Source organism: Fulmarus glacialis, unplaced genomic scaffold (genome assembly GCF_000690835.1).
Source record: "Fulmarus glacialis isolate BGI_N327 unplaced genomic scaffold, ASM69083v1 scaffold16281, whole genome shotgun sequence".
Lineage (NCBI taxonomy): Eukaryota > Metazoa > Chordata > Aves > Procellariiformes > Procellariidae > Fulmarus > Fulmarus glacialis.
Window position 1 is genome coordinate 21,544 of NW_009191038.1, and position 22,411 is coordinate 43,954.

Genomic DNA, 22,411 nt, shown 5'->3' on the forward strand with positions numbered 1-22,411 from the left:
TGGAATACCTACACGGCCAATTATTTGCAGATCAACATCTTCAAGAAGAGCTAAATACTTCTCTTACCAGGCAAACACAGAGCAGTTGCTGTATATACCAAATAGGCAGGGGTTCATTTAGCTACAAGCTTGAAAACAAAGTCAATTCCAGCACATTTCCCAAATTCAACAGCATCCCTGACTGCAACACAGACATGATTATCCTGCTCTCGCTGTGTGCAGTACACTTAAAGCACTTAGTGCAATGAGAACCCTGATGCAGGCCTGGACCCAGATGAAACCGTCAGGCCAGTTCCACCCCATTCCCTTTTTTCCTCTTCGGCAATTATTGACATGCAAGATCCATATTTTACAAGCCATAACATATATTTTTTGAAGACACTTAATGATAGATATTTAACAGCCAGAGCTTACTTGACCCCAAAAGCCTTGCTCCCATCCAAAGAATTCACTGCCACCCAAAGCAAGCAGGAAATCACATGAAGAGGAATGTTGTGAAGGCATGGGAGGTCAGAGTACTGAAGAAATGGAAAGAAACAACAGTATTTAGTATGCTGACTGCTTCTCACTCAGTGCTCAGCTTTTAGCATGATATACATCACATTTAAACAAATGAGGGGTTTGTTTTTGTTTTTCTACCCTGGCTGTTTGGGAGGTACTTTTTATTTTCTGGAATCTTCAAGAAAAATAGGCCTTCCATCCTCTAAGTCAGAGACCAGAAATCATGATCTTGGCATCAGTGCCACCCCCCATTACACCATCAGAAATCAATACACTGCCCAGCATCCCTGGTGACATATTTGAAGTTACACTCTTAGAAGACACTTAAGTCAGGCAATGGCTCCATTCCAGAAACACACAATGTTACCGAGAGCGGAGTGTGGCCCCTAGTTTTAACCTAGTTTAAAATATTTTACAAATGCATTCCTACAAATCTGACCACAGCAAAATATATAGTGGTTTTAAAATGGCAGGAAGTTGAATTCAAACAACTCAATTTTTAAACCAGTGAGAAATATGGGCAATTTTAAAAGAAAACAATAAACTTCTCAAATACAGACATTTGTGAAACATACATGCACACGCACACTCGCGCGTGCACACGCACCCACTTACTTCACTCAGTGTCAGATTAAGATTACACAAGGCAATTTTCAAGGTTGCATTTACAACCACAATGACAAGAACAGCATTTTTGAGGTAGCTGAAGTCAAAGAGCAAACCACAGCACAAGCAAAGAAACAGGTGCTCGCACTCACACCGAGCCCACTCTTTGGAGACACGTTATCATGTGCGCAGGGGCGTGTGTTGAAGAGGCACGAGTTCCACGGGGAATGATGTTCAGCGGCACTGGAGACCTGATAAACTATTCTCCAGACAAGCTTATGTTGGGAGACCAGATGGCACAATCAAGGGACCACGGCTTAAATCACTGCATATCAGCTGAGCTGTGGTAACAGTCTCGGTGCTCTCGGTCTGCAGCAGTTCTACCGACAGCTCTGTCTCACGTGCACTGAAGCAAGTACAACTGTGGCAGTTGAAGATGTTATTACTCAGAGCTGTCTGTCCCACTTCTCTCCTAGATGCTACTGTTGGTAGAAAGGTACATGTACCCGTATCTCACCTGCTCCAGTTTGCAGCCTAGCATTCAATTCAAGCCCACCTCCACAGTATTACTTGCCAATGGACTGTGAACAGGAGCAGCAGAGACACAGACGTCAGTTCCCTTCTTCAGGTGCAATAACATCTTTGCCACATGAACAGCACAAAGATGTCAAACTGCCACAGCTTGAATCACCAGACTTCGTCTCTCAGAGCCCTTTGCTAGCCTACAACAAAAGGAGTTGAGCTAACCTCACAGCAAATGCCAGGCAATGTGGGCATAAGGGGATAATAGCTGTGGCTGGCTGACAGACTGGCTCAGCCACAGTAACTGGATCATGTCTCCGGGCACACAGAGAGCTTGATCCTGCCCAAATTATAAAACTGTGTGAAACACACTCATACATACACACATAATGTAGTATTTTCTTCAAGAAGCTTTCTACAAATCAACTGTTTGCATGATTACTGCTGAGAGTCTTGAAGATGGAATGGAAATTATGGCAAGATGTTTTTCAAAGGTAGAAAGAAAAAATCAACCTCCTATGATTAAGTCTCTGTTGTGTAGTTGCTGTATGAGAGAGATGGCACAGATGAGAAGTTATTATTCCACTGCCTTCCTCCAGTATTCTGCTGCAATTCTGCCTGCTCTTTATATTTGCTCAGAAGATTTTTGGCTTCTTGCAGATCCTGAGAAGAGTTTTCCCCGTATTCTTCTTTCAGCCACTGCCTGAACTGTAGAAATTGAACATACATATACAATATGATGAAACAATAACATGAGATTGATGCAGAAGTAATACTCCCTCCTGTTCTACAGAATTTCAAGAGCCTTTAAGAACACAAGTAGTTTAAAGAAAAGCACTCCAAATATTGCATGTCCTTCAATAGCAGCGCAGAATACATAGGCGCAGGAACACACACTTGAAATCACCGAGATCCCTTACGTCCCCTAAAATGACACACTTGCGTAACAGCTTGGCTGACTGGAGTAATGTGGAAGAAGGAACACCCACCAGGCAAGGACATCCTGGCCTTAAAAGCAGCCTCCTCCTGTTGCATATACAATAAGATGAATAAGTATGGAAGCTATATGATCAGCCAACTTGCCCAAGCCACAACAGGCTGCAAGAAGGCTGAAGATCAGAAAGTGAACCACTCATATGGGTTTTTCATCCTGAGCCCACAAACACCAGTAGTAAAAAAAAGTACTGTAGATATCATGAAAGGTATCTTCTAGGAAGAAAAAGACCAGGAGCTTTAAAAGCTATAGAATAGGACCCTTTATGTTACTGACACAAATGACTGAGTATGGTACATGGTAACAGATGTACCAGGTCCAGTTGAAGGTCAGTCCAGCTCTGTATCCTGGTATGAGAGTAGCCAGACGTAAATGCCGAAGAAAGAATCAAGCAATGGCAGGGCAATAATGCTAGGACCTTTTCCCTGCTCATTTCCTCAGCTTCCAGCAATTTTCAGCTCAGGTACTTTCGGAGGCTGAGGCAGTATCTTTGTTTTTGATGGGAATAAATGAATTTTTCTGCCATGAGATCACTTTCTGAATCCACAAATTTTTACCACAAGATATCTGGATGCCAACAAGCTCCATAAGTACATATTGTATAAACCCCCCGCCTTTTCCTTGATTGGGACCTGCCAACTGATAGCTCTCTTTCACATTACAGGGAAGAGTGGAAATCACACCTGTTCACTTTCTCTATTCCACTCAACTTTATTACATCCTTATCTGTCATTTCTTTGCCAGCTGAATCATTCCTGACAATCTTGTGGCTCTTGTCTGCAGAAGCAGCAAGTAGACAGTTCTGTCCCAGTGGGGATAATATCCTTGTGATCATTTTTCAAGCCTTAATTTTCATAGCCTTGTCCTGCTTGCGGCTCATGGACAGCTTTATCCATAAGACCATTTGCTAGGACATGGGGAGACAAGACCTCAACATAGTTACTCCCTCCCATTCCTAAAAGATCGTAAGGTCCTGACTGAAATCTGAAGCCTCAGGCTACCATGTGGAAGTTTGGAATTGGTGCAAACCATGTTATGACCTTAGTGACTAAACCCCTTCCTGTAAGACCAAGATCTAAAGGACCCCATTCCAGAAACCCCACAGGATACCACCCTACAGTGGCACAGCAAAACACCCATGCTGCTGAAATCAGAAAAAAGTTCACACCCTTGGCAGATGGCATTATTCCACTGAAATCAGGTGTGTAAACAGACACCTGCTAAGGATGTGGTTGCTGTTAAGAGACAGTAGGAAACTACAGCCCAGCCAGTGACTACAGGTGGATATTTCTTTTTGCAACCTACTGCCTCCCCCTCAGTGAAAAAAGGCAGAATGTGCCGTCCATGGTGGATGAAAAAAGAGAGACGTTACTGTCTTTATCAGGCTATTTGCATATAGCCTTAATTGTCATTGCTGTTAGCCCAGACCAATTAGAGTAGAAATGACTGTAAGGGAGGAAGGAGACAAGTCTGGAAAGTCCCCCTCTGACTTTTGTCTCTTAAAAATCAGTTACTCTACCATTTACACCAGTTCCAAACGATCCAGGAAACATTCAGTTAAATATTAAAAAAAGGCAAATATTTACAGTTGCAAACTGCATCATGCAAAACAAATGGTAATTTCTAAACTCGGAGCTTTCTGCAGCAGAATGACAGTGATGGAATAAAAAAACCCAACATCCTTTGCCTTATGTATTTTGCTTTCCGATTTTGGTTTGCCTCTGTTGTTGTTGTTGATTTTTAATAAGCACAATAGGCACAAAAGCCCAGAGAACAGCAACATGCTGAGCAATGGAAAATGAAGGGGACTGCCAGAGTAGGTTAACATAAGTGGAAGTCACCAATCACCCACGGGGAGATGGTCTTTTGCGTAGGATGATTCTTTTTAGTGGTAAGAAACTAATTTTTGTTTTATGAAAACCACTTTGCAGTCTTACTGTTCCCTCAATTCTTCTAGTCCTACAAAGCCTTCAAAGGTTAAGGAGAAAAAAAGGGTCAGATTTGAGACTGTTCTACACATCAGAAAATGTATTAAGTCTCAGCCACAGAAGGTGTGGGGGAACACAACACGTAAGTCATAATGAGAACCTAGTTTAACTCCTGGATAGCAAAGATTTCTGATTATGGTTTCTTTCCTGGTTACTATTCCAAATGAATGTATTGGGGGGAAACCCACTATTTTTATGCAACTGGTACTTAGAGGTTGGTCTTTCTGCTGCATTCTGAGCAACTCACTCTTTAGTTTTTACCCCTCTAAAGGTGTCAGTCTTGTATTATGTCTTAGCACACATGAAGCAATCACTGGATTGAGAGCACAGCTGGGCAGGAGGTGTGTTTAGATGTTGTTCTTTATCTCTTCTCCCATCCAGCATTCCCCAATACCTTCAGTTCTATTCACACCTCCCCAGTGGAGCAGGCTTGGCCAAGAAGCCACTCCCTCAAAGCAAAAATCTGGGAGTCAGACAAACCACCCAGGCCTCAAAATAATAAGTAGTAGCCCATGATCTGAGATTTGGGGTTGTGTTTTGCAGCTCATTTGTCTGTAGTTCATTTACCTGATCAACATCGTGTTTTTCGAAGTCCTGTAGCTGTCTCTGGAACCCCATGTTAGGATTCGCACAGGATCTCGCTGCACGGACAACAGACAGTGCATCTTCCCAACCAAAGTCTGTGATGGTCATGATGTAGGCAACCACCAGTGTTACACTCCTGGAGACACCTGCAAGGCTGCATGAAAAAGGAGGTGCAATAAATTGTAGTAGTACTGTACTTCATCTATCACGGTTAAAAGCATCACCTCCCAACATCACAGCAGACTGTTGTGTTACTTGCCACAAGGAAGAAATATTACAATATTTGAGTCAAACGGTTTTGGTGCCGCTTTTTCAAATGTATTAGAACAAATCTATGACAAGATAGAGAAGGTGGGTTCTGAGTGGTAATTCATATGAGACTGGAAAGGAAGAAATAAGTATTAAGTCTTCACAAAAGCAGGGGACAGTGCACACGTTCTAAGTTAGATTTGGTTTTTAATAACCTAGAAATAAGTCACCCACTTTCTTCTGCTTATATAGATCAGAGCAGTGAAATAAGACCAATTCCTCTCCATCACAAATAAAGGCTTCAATTTCATGGGGCCGAAATGAACTTTAACTGAACTGTTAAAGTATGTATGTCTGGTTGCTCACGTTCTTTTCCTCTTTCTGCTATCCATGCGCTGTGCAACCTCAACTTTCAGGACTCCAGTTTCCCCACATGAAACACTGGGATAAAGTAAGAATCATTCATTATTACTGGTTTGACAGTACTGGACAAAAAACTCCCAGCTATTACTATTGTGAGTATAAAGAATGTGTTTGAGTTACATTTGTAGCAGACTCCTTCACTTGGCATTTCGAGAACGTTTTACACTTTTGAAAGGCTTCACAAAATTAAATATATGTTTTTTTAAAACTCTACCAAAATTCAGACTAATTATCCCTGATTCACATACATGAACTCATGCATAGCCCTATCATGAGTCAGTAGCAAACTGAGGATTTATGCTCAGGGCCTGTGTACAAGTCCAGTGTTCAAATCACGAGATGACTCTGATTCCAGATATAGACTCAGATATGTCACTTGGACACACAGCACAAAGACTACAACCAATAGCAGAGAGCAAGAAAAAACCCAGGGTGGGATTTCCTTTTCTATTCTGTACAGTCACAGGTACATCTCTCCAATCAGAGACTTGCTATTAACAAATGCAACATTTGAATGCTTCAGCAGTTTAAAGGAAAAAAAAAAAAAGAGAAAAAATCAATTTCTGTTTAGAGAAATTTTTTTTAACAACTCTGAAGTCACCAAAATAGCTGTTATAGAAACTAATCAAATTACTAGGAGTATGGAAATCACATTTAGAAAGACAGTGATTAAAATAATGGGAAATAAATAATACGTCTCTAGTCAATGCATCTCTAGTTAAACCAATCCTACAAAAAGGTTTGATTAGAAGAGAAGGTCAAGAAGAATTTCTTAGGCTCCTTTTATCACCAGGCAGCTGCCCACCCCAGTGACTCAAAAGTCATAGCATTTAATAGCATTTGCAAATCTTCTGGGGCTCTTCAAATAAAGGGGGCGTTTCAGTCCAAGAGGATTTTGCTATAAAATGGAGACAAACACTAACTTATCATTAAAATGATGAACATCCAAACCAAGGTAGAGAAACCCTTAAGAAGTTTTTTTAGCAAGTGGTATACATACCAATGAACTAGGCAGCCTTCACCTGTGAGTCGGCACTCATGGATAAATTTGATGCTCTCTCTGAAATGCCTTGCCCTGAAAACAGAAGCAGAAAGGGAATAAAGAAAGTGCTCTATTTAGTAAAATCACTACTTAGAAAGAGAGAAATGTATCCGAAAGCTCACTTAATGCTGTTTCTAGAATTTAGAACTGAATACAGGTCTTACAAGGTTAAAGTTATTACTGTCAATGAAACGCAAAACTCACTAGCATAGTTATTCTCCACTCTACCTGAAGAAGAAATCAGTGTCTTAGGCACTAGCGTGATAAACATTAACGAACACTTTATTCTGATGACTGTCAAGTCTGTATTTCAGTTTGTGTTTTATTCCTCTTTAAACTAGTAACTTGACCTCGCATGTCCTTGCATATGCTCGGATGTCAGATGAAACTCAGCACAACTACATGAACAGTTCTCAAGGTATATTATCTGTCCCAAAGAGCCATCCACTACCCGCTACCCAAACTTGTGATTAACTTTGACTTCACCTCCTCCTTCAAACCATGTACTAGGACACATTTAAGTGTTATGACTTTCTTCTTTGCAACATAAAATCTCGTCCTTTTGACCTTGCTATGAAAAAATTCTCATTTCAAGCCCTGGCTTTTTCAGCTTCTTCCAGTCTCCTCCCCTCAGACTGCAGCACCCCTTCTGCCTGCCCTTTTTCAGGGTGTCAGCCAAGCCCTCCCTACAGACTACCTTTTTTAAAGCAGTGGAGGAGAAAATGTGGAGAAGATAAAGACTCAGTTTACAAACCTTAAAGTTTGTACTCTCGTTACCCTTTACACATGCCTCTTCGTTGTAAGTCGGGTAAGTCTGAAGGAAAGTAACTGGGCAGCTGTCATCATCTCAGTAAATCTGCAGCATCGCCTCTTTGCATCCCAGTCCCAAGTTGTTCACCCTGCCTCTGCCTTTCAGACTGCAAAGCCTTTAGGGCTGCCTACAATTTATTGCAGGTGCAATCAGCACCTCTTAGTTCAATAGAGCTGGAGTTCACTGTGGCCTTTGAGTTCTCTTGCAATTTAAGCTCACAAGCAGCAATGTGTGCAACACAGAGGAAGGAGCTTCTTAAGGAGCAGTCAGTACCAGGCTTATTGGCAAAGACGAACCTGAAAGCACACTGCGCTCAACACCCATGAAACACAACGTCCTGTATTCAAGATGTTTCCCCTCTCAGGGTGAATATTATACCACAAGGGTAAAAGAAAAAAACCTCAGCCCAGCACCAGCAGCCACACAAAAATCAGGAATACCCACATAAAAGGAAACTTCCCTTCCTGCCCAACTGTGCAGCTGCTGATACTATAAACACACAAGACCTGGAGGAGGACAACAGTGATGCAACAAAGTGGCAGTGCCTGTGGAACTTGCAAAGGCAAACATGTCTAAGCTGAAATATCCAAAAAGAGGGATCCCAAAGCCCAGGACTCCCTCTCCAAGGCAGTTCTTGCATCACTGGATACAACATGGAGAACACAGCTGGAGAAGACTTGAGTGACTTATCTGGAAAATCTCAAGGCATGATGCAATCTCAAGCTTTAGGACAGCACATCAACTCAGGATTTTATGTTTCTCAAGAAACCGATCAAGTATGTGGGATGAGTGAAGAAGAGGAAGGAAGCCTTACAAATGCATTTCTACTCAGACTGCCACTCCAAAACATTTTCGCTGGCTGAGTTCTAACAAATCATGGCACTCAAGTCTGCCTGTGGGGCACGAGCAGCTTCACATAAATTAACTCAGAGGACAAATGAAACGTTGGGCTGTGTGCACAAGAGGCACTGCTATTGCACAATGAAGGAGCACTTATCCGAGATTCAATGGATTCAGTCAAATGAAACTTTGTTAGGGCTGGATTGACAACATCCCAATCTTCTCATACACCCATCTTTTCTCTTTAGAAAATCTGGCCAACAGCACAGCTCCAAGCACCAGTTAATTCACTTCAATGGTCTAGCACAAGTTTTGGTTAAACACTTCAATGCTTTGGTTTGAAAAATATTCGTGAATGAGCATAACACTTTTGCAAGGTACTAAATATAGCTAGCAGTGAACTCCATTCACTCAGTTTTATTTGACCTTCCTTATTGCTGACACTCGGTCTGCTGAAACACTGTCAAGTGTAAGCGTTTACAGGCATTCATGAAAACGAGAAGAGAAATAGCCAAGTTTAGAATTAGTGCTGCTCTGTAGAACCATAGCCCCTCCTCACCTTTAGTCAAAGAAAAGGAGAAATGTACTCCTCCACAACCCTATGACATTGGGGTCTCTGCTGGCTCCAGCAGACAGTTGCCTAAACTAATTTTCAAAGTTATGGTATAAACCATATTTACATGAAAACTAAGATTGAGGACCAGTTAGCTGTGTAGCAAGTGCCAGACACAAAGAAGAATGGCAAGTCTTCGATTAACCACAAAACAGTTGATTATCGTCTGTAACAGGAAAGCACTTGACAAATGTGTTGATTTGCAGCCTATTTGTTGGACTGAACAGTTACTTCAAGACAATTTATTACATGATATCTGGTTTTTACATCTCCCAGCTTAAAGCTGGGTCCTGAACTGCATCATCTTCACAGTGGGAAAACACCACAGAAAGAACCGCTAGTACAGAGCCCCTACCAGCATGTTGTAAAAGTTATCTAAATTTACGCATTAGCAAGCTGGATAATCCAAAACTAGGCTGAGGGCAGAGTTATGATACCAGATCTACATACTCACTTGTTGCTAGTCAGACTTCTACGAATATTATAAAGGTTAAAAAAAAAAGCATCCAAATCAGATAGGAAGAAGCATGTTGATGTTTCTTTCCTTTGGCAATGTGAATGCAACAAAGAACCACCTAAATTTCTTTTCTTAATAGGTTATCTGGCTTCTGTATTATCACCACTAACAGCCTGACCATTGGAGGTTAGTTCCTTAGAAACACGTAGCCTAAGACAATTAGCTGGAACAGACAGGAAGGGAAGATTTGATTTCTATAGAATTAATGTTTTAGCAACAGGTTCTGTAGGAGATGACATTTCTGGAGAAGTCAATGGCCTAAGGTAAAATTCTCACAGTCCAGCGAAAACACTCATTTAACGCCTACGAAACACCTCAAGTCTCAAAAGCAACTGCTTGATTCCTATGCTTGGTAGGGGCAGAACATGGGAGTAGAAGCCAGCTTTTGAGCCACTTCAGTGACTGAACACCCACATGTTAATAGGGGAATCCCTGCTGTATTTCCCTGGCAATTCATTCCTCTGAGGATGGGAGCTCCACTAAACAAGCTTACTAGGAGTAAATGTGCATTACACACATAAGAAATCAGAAGTTTCCCTCACAAAAACTGAGCTGAAGGGAATTAAGAGCTCACAGTCCCAGTGGGTAAAGGCTTTCAGTTGGACCTTATCAACCTGCCAGCAGTAGCAGCAAAGTTTCTGACAAACTTGCTATTGGGGGGATAGACAAGACAGCAGTATCTGCTCAGTTGTGCCTGCCAACTATTGCTAAGAAAACACAAGGACCTGCAATACAGGATGCTGCTTTTTTTTTTTTCCTTACACCACCAGAATCCCTCTTTTGAAAGAAGAGGGTAGATACACAAAGCTGTTGCAGAGGGACTGATTCCCTTTCCTGTTCCCCAGCTATCCTTCCCTCCGCAGAGGGCACAGGCAGTACGGTTACCACTCCTAGATAAGATTGTGTCAAATCCTCACAGACTGAACAAAGACAGCTTCTTCTTGCTTTCAGAAGCTTGTATGTGCAAAGCAAGCAACATTGCTATTGGCGAGCATCATGATTTGATTTTACTTGAAGATCTGGACTGTATAAAGCAAAAAAGAAAAATCAGTTACTCGTCAAGTTTTATTTTAAGTGATAAAATGTATCAGTATTAGAAGCAATGACATTTGCTTGCAACCACCTGATACCAAAGCAAGTATTTTAGATGTCTGCAGCATAACAGAAACAATACACATGCAAATATTGTATCTTCTTACTGAAGCTTTAAGAGCTTTGGTACTGCGCCAGACAGCTCAAGCACCAGAGGTGGTTTTTCAATATAAGTCCTTGATATCTAACAGTAAGGGAGGGGCTGGATTGTATATTGATTAAAGTTCATCACAAATGCCATCCTTTCTATTTCCATTCCCAATTCATCCAGATCTCTATTAACAAAGGAAGCAGATTTGCAAAACGTTTTCAGAAATGCTACAGATCTCAGAATACTGACAAACAATTAATATGACAACATGTGAATGTTTCCCTCTAATCTCCTATTTTTTTCTTTCCCAAAAGGATTTTTTTTACAGTTATTTATTTTTATTTTTTTAAGTATTAAGGCCACAAAAGCTGTCCATGACAAAGGCAGTTAGCTGTCTGCCTTCTCATTACTGATCTGTCTTGTAATTTAGGGGTTTGGGGTGGTTTTTTTTGTTGGTTGGGGGGGTGATTTTGTGGTGTGGTTTTTTTTCCCCCCTTCCCCTAAAATCACAACAGAAATGCAGAATGAAAAGGCAAATCACCACACATCAAATGCCACACTGGAATCTTTTAGGGTACGAGAAACACATACTCTAAAAATATCCCCTGAAAGCATGAGCCATAATATTGCTGTGATGTGAGACAAAAGCAGTGCTGCATTTCCTTCCGTACCTACCAGGCCTCTTTCAACTACTTGCTTCTCCACAAAACTTGGTAGCAGGATGTGGCTGAAACCCCCCTCACCTCTCCCCAACATAAACAGTGAGCTCTAGAAGAAAGAGTTGGTCACCATCCAAGTTCTCTTACAAAACCTCTTTTGATTTCTCTTTGGAATCAAGACTTGCTATGCTCAGTGGTTCAAAACATTAAAACCAAGGGCAAGCCAATTAGTGTTTCATGAACGTTAGCAGAGATGAGAAAGAGCGAGGCTGGGACACCCTAGTTTCAGTACATATATCCCCAAGGCAAGAGTCACCGCAGGGCAGAAACTCCCTGCCGTGCCAGCCTACTACTAAGAGCAGCGGGGCCTTCTAAGGCAGGTTCAAGAAGTCCAGAGCAGATAGTTGCAGGGGTAGTTTGCACACTGGGACTTTATCTTGAAGGCCCACTGTGAGGAATTTATTTCAACCCTTGAAGCACCAGGCTTCATACCTCTTCAAATATTTTCTTCTCATTAATGGCTGGAGATAGCACTAACAACAAAGAACAGCCAAGCAAAAACATTTACAAAAACAATGGCTAGAATAAACTGGGACTAAATTAGGAGAGGACTCACTACGGGATTCCTGAAGTTCAAGGCCACAAATGAAGAAGAGTGTTTACATACTGACCCTCCTACAAACCCTTACACACAAAAAGGAGGGTCTGAACCAAAGTGGCTGTGGCTGGAATAAAGTGTTACTGTGTTTTCTTAACGGATTGAAAACCATGTCTGTGTAATACTTGAGAGATCAGAATCAGATCTTTCACCTTTTTATAAAGCAGGTATCACAGTACTGAGGGATTTCTGGGGTTTTGTGATTTATTTTTAAAAAAACTTACAAGTTCTGCGAGGGTGAGTCAGCAGCAGGGAGGCACAGATACTTCACTCCCTGTGTAAAGAAGCAAAAAGGAATGAGAAGAAAATATCCAAGTTAAATACATTTATCTACCACTGTGCAAGTCCTGCTCTACACTGGTGCACTTTGAGAAAGGCACACCATTATTCAGACAAGCAGAGATCATCTCTATGCAGTGTTTTCACATCTGCTTTGTTGCTAAGACACCAGCACATAGCTTAGTCATGCTTATCCCAAGGCCCAATAGCAAGCTTTTTAAAACAGAAGTATCTTTACTAAACAGGTGTAAACCTCTTTTTCAAAATCCCATTCTTCTCACATTTCTAGAAAAACTAAGTTGCATCTTCTCCTGCCCTTCCCTTTCTCTGAACAGATGCTACAACCTAAAATTGTGATAAGGAATTTCTTTTGACCCCATGTAATTATTTTTCTTTATCTAGTTGATAAACCAAGCAAAATGCATTTCAGAGAAGAAACATATTTGTGGTATGGGTTTTCGTTTTTATTTTTTGGAAAATTCAAGAAGGACAACCGTAAAACTCATGATTTTCTTCCACAAAGTCAGCCTCACTTTCTTAGTCAGCTATCATAATAAGTTACAAGATCAATTAGGGAAGTTAGATAACCATTTCTGATGCATTAAAAATGTTACTGGGTATATTTAAAACAACACTATAATCATACACTACTGCTTTGCATCGTCAACGCTCATTTTAACTGTCATTTTATTTTCAAAGCTTGTTTTGCTCCTATGACTTAAGAAAAAGAACACTTCTGAAAGCATATTTAGCTAACTTCTCAAATAGGACTTCCAAGAATATAGGTTGCAGCTCAGACACACAAAAATTAAATCATTCACTGGAAGTCTTTCGACTTATCTCAGATGCAGAGTTATGAATTTTTCAGATGTACTTGTAAAGATAAGGATTCACAGCAAAAGGTCCACCCTAAAATGCACCTTAGTTTATCTTTCTGTAACAATGCAAACCCCTGTAATAATCCTGCACGTTCAACAACACACATGGGAAGTCACACATTTATCTGTAAGAGATTCTTTGCCAACAAGATGGAACACAACATGCACCTACCAGCCATTTCATTTGGCAGCTGGGATGGGGTGTGAAAATGTCATTGCTCAACTGTGGTGGCTACCTGTGGCATCATCTTCTCCACCACCACCTTTGCTTTGCTGGCTCAGAAACCCCTCCTTAATTTCCCCTACACACACTTTGTTACTTCACTTGCCATCTTACACCAAAGAGCAATCCCCTTTATAAGAGGTCCCGACCCCTCACACCATGATACACCATCATGCTAATTCTCTGCAGGATGCATGAAGTTCACCACTATGTCAGAAAGGATGTGTGATACCTCACCCCCATCCCTTCACCTCCACTTACACCAGCCATTTTCTCAACCCACCAGAATCCCTTCAGCCAGTGTCTTCTTCACAGCCACACAGATTTGAGAGCCTGCCCTGTCTCCACCATGCTTTGCCAGACTTCCTCGCTCTGACAGGCCATCCCCAGCGTGCCACAACCGGAGCAGAGATGCTACTGTCTATGGCCTTCTGGTTTGGGGAAGGCCGAGTCAGAGTGGGGAAGGCTCTGCAGACAGTGCTAAGCATGGAGATGGAGATCAGGCAGTACCTGATGAGGGAAAAGGCACCATCAGGACAACACCAAGCCAGTGACAGCACATGGCATTTTGTGTGAGAGCTGCATGGCAAAATGCAGCTGAGGGGAGAGAGAATGAGAATGAAGTCAGTTTGCAAACCAAAGCAGCTTGCTGCTGGAGGCTATGCCATCCACAAGTAACAGTCCCTCCTGCCTTGTATCAGGAGAAGGGATGCCTACTGTGGGAAACCAGGATGGCTCCACAGCCATAAGCTGATCCACAACAGCTTGCACAGATACATTCATTCAGAAAGACGATGTAGCAGTAATACATATATTGATAGGCTGTTGAGCCAAGGATGATAATTATACTGTGACAGATTAATGACGATAATAAGCATCTTGTATGACGCATCTGAGAGGTTTATCTTGAACACTAGTATCACTTCAAGTGAGTCACTCCAATAGAACGAGGGCCTGTGACCCAAAAGTAAATTTACATGCTATTCTTTCCCTCCCTAGACAACTTCATGCCACTAACTCTGCACCACCAAGGGAAAAAACAGGAAGAAAACAGAAGGTAGGAGATGGGTTAACTCCAAAGCTCACTATATGCCAGAAGGTTCGTTCCTCCAGCATGCACTGATGCAAGTTGTTCCACAGATTTCAGAAGCTATGGCACATGCTGAGTGCTTTTCACAGGCTGAGTGCAGAGGGGCTTTCAGATCATGTTCACTTTAAAAGCAGAAGTACCACCATCACAAGTTTAAGACCCACAATGTTCTTTTTTTGTCATGGCTGGCTAGTTCCCACTACCGCAAGCAAGCATGAAACTAGCCTGTGAGAGACCACACATGGTACTGAATGGCTCATCCAGAGCCTGATCCTGGAGGTCTTCAGCACTTACAACTTCCAATGAAGCCCACAGCACTCTTTTCACTATTGTGCTTGCAAATGCTCAGCATCAGCCTTGTTAATATAGCTTCTCAGACAGGAGATAGTTAAAGTTACTGGAATTTGGTATTTTGACCGATGCACGTCACTTGTACGGTGTTTTTGGAAGGCTGTGGTGATGGACTCCTCCCTGTGAGGAAATAATCACACACTCAACTCAGAAATAGTTAGAGGTGGGATTTCAAAAGTACTGTGCAGTGACCTAACCCGACTCCCACAAAAATCAACAGTGAAACTCTCAGAGACTCTGACCCAAACACAGTTTGGCCAGAATTGGTAACTCCTGAGGATCCCACCCTACCATCAGATTTTGCTTCTCTTGGTTGAAATAACAATGATAATAATAGGATCAAATATCATTCATCAATTGGATACCTGAAATACAACAACCACACAAGATTGTATGGGGCAGGTATTCATAAATGAGACTTCAAGGGATTTTCTGTGTAGATACTCACATGTTGATTGCTGGAATTAGCTTTTCCTCACATATGCTGGATAGACTTTCTTTTTTAAACATATTGGCAATAGGAAGATAGTTAATTACTGAATCGTGCTGTGACTGTTTTTTAAAAAAACACTACCCAGGATCATAATATTATTTGTATATTTGCTCCCCAAGACACTGCTGTCCTTCCTGTGCACATACCCTGCAGATAACATCTAAGAACTGTCCCAAAGGGACCTTTCAAAGCAGAACAGATTATGCCAACCGAACAAGTAAATACTTACAATGTTTTAGATGGGGTACTAACATGCAAGAAAGATAGAGACATCACTATTTTATTATATAGCAGTTTGTTTACCATTCTGAAACTGCAAAGCATAAGATAAAAGAAGGTAACAATCACTGAAACAGCGACTAAAACAGAGTAAGCTAAATCAAAAGATTGTTGAAGAGTCAAGCAGACCAGCTCCTAGTGAAAATTTCAACAAGCTCCAAATCAGTACCTAGTCTGCAGTTTCATTAAACAAACGCATCTGGTTGCAAATGCAATATCCAAAGTTGCATATTAATAAAGATGGGAAGACAAAATACAAATCTTATGTCAACCATATGGAAGTCTTTATTTTATTAATTTATTTTTAAATTAACTGTTTTATTCCCTAGGAATGACAATTCTCTAAAAATTATTCAGTGGAGGAAGGACAGAACAACTCAAAACAGGTATTGTATCACTTCACCTACACACACTAAATTAGGTGCCACAGAATAGCTAACTCATCCCAAAACATGGTATTTGTTCAAAGCAAAGAGAAAAGCTTGCAATTATAAAAACTGGTGAGAAGAGAAATATTATTTTAAATCCTACATGAATTAATACATCCACTTTATTTATTGAATGCTGCTGCTAATATATTGTTATTCAAACATTTCTCCAGCTGACAGCTGTGTCAGTCATGTCTCATCTCTCCAAACAATCTTTTTCCCAGATTACCTATTGAAAAAAAAAATCAATCCAAACTTTTTAATTAAACAGAAGTTATGTATGTTCTCAGGTAATAAAACATTCCATACACATGGAATGCGTTCAAACCCAAGCTCCTAGGTCAATGAGATGCTGAACACAGTTTTCTTCTGCTCATCTCGATTCGCCACTTTCCACTTGTTACTTTTAAATCATTGCTCACTTTCCTTTCTCCATCAATCACCTTTATCACCAAACACCCCTCCAACACACACACTCCTCTATATTTTTCCCGTATTATTTACACGATAATCCTAACTGATGCCCTCATCAAGTAAAAGCAGCACTCCCATTTCTTTTAGTGTATTTAACCTGTTAAGATTACCTCAAAAAAATCAGTAAAATAAAATATAATTTACTTTTCTGTTTTCTGTTTCAGCAGACAGAGTAACCACCAAAACTAGATTTCTGTCTCTCTTAGGCCCTGAAACTAAATGCTACAGTTAAACCGATACAGTGAGAGCTAGCAAAACTAGAGCAAGTATTCCGATTTCAAGATTGCCAAAGTTGAAACAAGCGAGAGTTAAGTAAAATTTCTAAAATTCACTGTTATTTGAGAAACAACAACACCACTTGCACAATTTCATCACAGATTCTAGAACTAAGTCAGTTCTGCTGCAGTGAATATCAAGGTATTAAAAACAAAAAGGTTTAGGTGCACAAATATATATGCAGAGGTTTTACACTGCAGTTGCGGTATTCATGGAATTGCAGTCCTTTTCAAATTTTTAATTATTTTGGACGTCTATCTACTAAGATTGGAAACTGAAGAGTTATCTCACATTTGGAAAAGTCAGTTAGACTATAGAACAACACCTTCCTAATATCATTAGCTTTTAAAAAAGATAATTAAATCTTTGTTATTAAATCCAGTATTTCATGAAGTGCTCAGGAAATGCAACAGTCCTGTTTCTTAAGGAACACTCTGTTTCTATTCTACTTACCTATAATCTATTTTAAAAACTCCAGCTTCTTTTTAATGAAACTTTTAAAAACTGGCATTTGGGGTTTTTTTAGTAGAACATGCAGAATTTTGCAGTAGCAAAATGACACATCTGTAAGTGCTACATGTCAGATAATGGGTCACTGACTGAGAATAGGATCTCTAAAGAGCACGCACGAATTTAATCGCACAATACCAAGAATAATTTTGACTCCAAACAGGATAAGGTACAAAGAATAGTACTGAGACAAATGCAGCACCTATATGGATGTTTGCTCCTTTGTAATGATCAAAGATGTTCTGAAGTCATTAAGAATGATGCTCAGTTTGATTACAGCCTAAATCATACTAACATACAGTTTATCCGTGAAAGAAAACTGTCCAGCAATTTTTATACAAAACCGAGTATTCTAGCAAAACAGTATGCATGAGAATAAGAGGAAGGATTAAAAATGCTACTCATTATTTCATGTTTAGTGGATTTTCTAAGTAATGTTTTTTACAGATGTTCTTCAGAACATTGTCCCCGCCACTGCTGTATATACAACATTTCCGAGATTCTAGTTAGCACTGGAAACCTGAATCTAGAACTTCAGATGTTAAAAGGCGAATAGAGGGAGAAAGAACCTCAAATTACAAAATCTCTGTTCTCCAAGGGCAGGGGGTGGGGGGAAGAGGTTGTAAAATAAAAAAGTTTAAAAAGAGCAGGATTGTATTTTTGGCATTAAACCTCTCTATTTAAATTTATGTAAAGATACCATCAACGACTTCCAAGAAATTTTTTTTAAACCTAAAACCCTAAACTTAAATTTGTGAACCCAGATGCAAATAGAAAACCTCCAACACCTGGCAAGTTCTTTCAGGTTAGTCAAAAACCATGTGTTAATTTGAGTCGTCACATCAACAGATGAGGGCAGGACGACTTATTTTTGTTTAGGGGCATTTCAGCAAAAAAGCTAAAGTGGGAAACAGCCAGCACAAAGCTTCCTCAAGCCAAACCAACAAGAGTTTATCAAGGGTTTTGTCCAGCAATGCACCAAACTGAACCTGCTAAACTGAAAACCGTTCAACCGTTTGTTTGTCCTTTCAGTTACTTTCTGTAGCAATCATCATTGGTGCTGATTTTATTAATGACTCATAGAAAACACATTTATGTTTCAGCAAAAAGCAACCACTAATTGACTTTAGTGAACAACACACTCAGGTTTGGTTTTGAAAAATATTATAAATGAAATTGAAATTACATGAAGAATATGAACAACAGAAAGCGGGATACTCCTGCAATAGAATTTATACATTTGGTTTGTGTTATCTTGAATAATACAATAGTTTTACAAGTCGTGGGGTTTTTTGCAAAGTTTGTTCACGGTTTTCTTCAGAAGTAGCCTCAGTGACACTTTTGAAAAGTCCGTATCATTAAGGCTGGAATATGCCAATCACAAATACAAAATGTCCTGTTAAAGCCCTCCTTTCCTCTCTATCATCCTTTCTAAAATTGTAAGAGCGAAATGTTGAAGAGTTAAGGATTTACTTTACTTGCATGAAGAGCTGCACATACTATTTCTAATTCTAACCCTGAATTCCAATTCTAACCTGGCTCACCTGAAGGAATGCAGAGTGGGAGAAAACACTAACGAGTTTATACTAAATTGGCGTTTATATCCCTTAGGACACACCAAGAATATTTACAGGACTACATACTTCAGCTGAGAGGAAGGACCTTGTCAGTCTGCCTTGACTAGATGATGTATTCAAGCCCCCAGGCACGTCAGGGCACATCTAACATCTGAGCACTACCTATCACACTTGGTCCCTGAACCCTCCGAGTACTGCAATACTCGGTCCCTGAACTCTCCAAGGGGATCTCTGTGTACTGCAATAAAACAGTATTGCCTCTTTCTTTCAGGGAATGCTGAACATGATCGCTACACCTCTGGAATATGCTCGTACTACAGGCATGGATTAACATACTCTCCACATCACCTCCTCTGCTCAGAGCAGGCCAGAGCATTTGTTCTGTTCTGGTCAACACTATGTCTAAGCAATGAGAAACACCAGGCGTTTACCGGTCTAAACGTCTCTTGTGCAAACAGCTTGCCATTGAAACGGTCCTCATCCTCTCCTCCCTGCCATCTGCCACTACAGGAACGTGCTTGCCCTGACACAGCCAGCGTGTGCTTAGCGATTCAAACAGCGAACTAGTTTAGTGCATCACCACAGCAGCCTCTGCCAAGGGCACCTCATGATGAAGGCCCAGCCTGACACACTTTAAAAGCCGCTTTGTGGAAGTCTCTTGGAGGCTTTTGAGGGGGCCACCGAAGTAATTTTTGAAAAATTAGTCAGAGCTCCCAACTTCACAAGCAGAGCCAAAGCCAGACAGGGCATTACTTCAAACTAGAGAGAATCTTCTGGTGCCGCTACACCTGAAAGAAAAATGGTAGCTATTTTGCTCAGCATGGTCTTCTGAAACATCTCATGAGGGGAAACCCTCACCATGAAAAGGCAGTGAAACAACATAGAAGAAAGTTAAGTTTTTTATTAGAAGAAGTGCTTGTACACTTCCTCTTGATGGTAGCATAAAGGCTGAAAATTGACAGCTTCCAGCACTGGTGATACAAGAGCTTAGTGCTATAGATGGAAATGCAACAGTCTGACTTGACTAAATTATTAATTTGCAGAGCTGATCTTTATACAACAATGACCTTGAGATATGATATTAGCAACTGTGATTTTGAAGGCTGTCTCCCTCTTTAATTATTCCCATAAGTCTTTGGGCTGGATACCAAAGACAGCAGAGCCTGTGCAGGGAACATGCTGCCCAGCCATACCCAGCAGGGACTTCTCTCATCATGTCATCAAGATGCAATTTTCATATATGAGTGGCCTCCTACAGCTCAAGACTTCTGTATGCTATCCAACAACGTAACATGGTTTTAATAGACTGGCGGTTCTCACTTGCTGAGCAGCATCTGTCCAGAATTAGCATATGCTTTTTCCTTAAAAAAAAAAAAAAAAAAAGCAGGGCTGATTGGTTTCCTAGTATTTCCCTATTTAGTTATTTTGTGTTGAGCAGTGATATGCTTCAGAGTCCAGACAAACGCTTTCTGGACTGGTGTCTGTGTGAGGATATTCCCTCAGATTACAGAACCAAAGAAAGCACTAAGGCAGCTTTCAGCACTTCCAGAGTTATCAGCTGGGGGAGCTGGGGACACAACACAGGAATTTTTTCTTTTGTTTTAGCACAGGGTAATCCCTGTTATACACACACACTCACACAATGAAGTCAGTTCAGAATGTGCAACCATGAGAGAAAGAAAGAAGTTTCTACAAACTGGTGATGGAAAGAAAGAATTAGAAAACTAAAAGGAGATGAGGCTATTCCCCTTCAAAGCTTCAGTAAAAGCTCCCCTATAGTTAACCTCATCACATTAAGTGCTAACAGCAGATATGATAGGTTTCTATAGCAAAAACCAAAATAGCTGCAAAAATACTATCCACAAACTATGCTAAGCAGATTACTTGCATTGTGCCAGAGCTGCCAGTTCCTCTATAGCTTTTTTCTAAAAATCTGCACATGTATAGTCTAAAGATCATCTGTAAACGTGCAAGACTATCATGCCCAGCTAAAACTGCATTAAGATTTACAACATCCAGCCAGGCTTAAAAACTATGAAACGAGATTCCAGATCTTAATGCAAGCTGATATGAATGCATTATCTACACTAGGTCCGCAGGCTATGACCATTTGATCTTAGAAACTTATCTCAGTTTTTGATAGGTATTCAGTCATTTAGCTCTTCACTTTCCTGCAGAGGTCTGGATTATACCAGACAGTCACACACTTTTTTTTTTTAATTCATAAACTTGATCCAGCACTTCCTCTTGTGATTTCCCCAGCTGCAACTTTCTCATCCTTAACACCTTATAAAACAGGTATATCACAGCATTCAGCAGAGATAAAACTGGTGTAGAGAAGTTATACAGCTTCTCCGTAGCACCCTTAATTTTCTACAGCTTCTATTCCTCACACTTACTGGTTCTGTTCCAGTTACAGCATCTTTTTGTTGCCTGTATTCTATTAATGCATTTGACTGTTTACTCAGGGAGTATGAAAGATTGTTCTAAGAGATCAGCACAGATTTTTTAACTGTGCTCTTCTCTTTCAGTTCAGCTTTTTAGATACTGAGTATTTGAAACCCTATTTCTACTCTGATTAAAATTTTAAAATTTGCAAGGAAAAAAAAATCTAAAATTCTTTCTAAGATGATCTGGCCTGTTAAGTTTTTTATTTTCAAAGATACAGTTCATTTAAGTTTTGCTGGCTGCACAAGCTAACAGACTGGACAAGAAAGATGCTTAGTTCAGTCAGCAATTAGCTCTTCTCTGCCTTTCCCACCCCTCCACCCACCTACCATATCAACACCTACTTAGGTAGTCATCAATTCAGGAAAAAGGGGAGGAAAACCACTGCTCTGGAGATAGCATCTACCAGATTAAGATGATATTGTTAATGGCATCAGAATACAAAGAAAAAAAAAAGAATAAATAACTGTCCTCTGTGGGTGCTCTGGTTAACTATGCAGAATGAGGGGGAAAAACCATAACCTATACAGCTAATATTTTAAGAAAGTTAGAGAAAAAGAGCGAATGATTCATAGGCTTCGAGACTATTTTCTCAGCAACCAGAAGACATTATTGCAACGTTCAAAAAATTCCATATAATGCTTTAAGATCACTCTTTTGGTTGGAGAAGAAATCCCACAAACGGTTAAGACTTGAAACAGAACCATCTGGTACATGAGTATCACAGGAACACTGTGATTGGCTATTCACATGAAATGGAGATGCCTAAAACTTATGACAGCTTTGGTACTGAGCAGAGAGAGATGACAAAACCCCCCAATCCAAAAAATTCTGCATGTTTTGTTGGGATTTCATTTACTTACACTTCATCCAAATGACTTCACTTGAAACTATCACATATACTGATACACTCT

General features: G+C 40.4%; 1 protein-coding gene across 1 annotated transcript in view; it reads right to left on the reverse strand.

Annotated features, from left to right (window-relative positions):
* Window positions 1-1,478: 1,478 nt before the first annotated feature.
* The window catches only part of DUSP22 (dual specificity phosphatase 22), a gene marked incomplete at its 5' end in the record, with an annotated part of 26,382 nt that continues 5,449 nt past the window's right edge, over window positions 1,479-22,411 (reverse strand). The window contains 4 exons of the mRNA XM_009586549.1: window positions 1,479-2,337; window positions 5,179-5,350; window positions 6,869-6,943; window positions 12,416-12,465. Of these exons, the coding sequence (XP_009584844.1) occupies window positions 2,152-2,337; window positions 5,179-5,350; window positions 6,869-6,943; window positions 12,416-12,465 (483 nt within the window). The remainder of the gene's footprint in view (window positions 2,338-5,178; window positions 5,351-6,868; window positions 6,944-12,415; window positions 12,466-22,411) is intronic.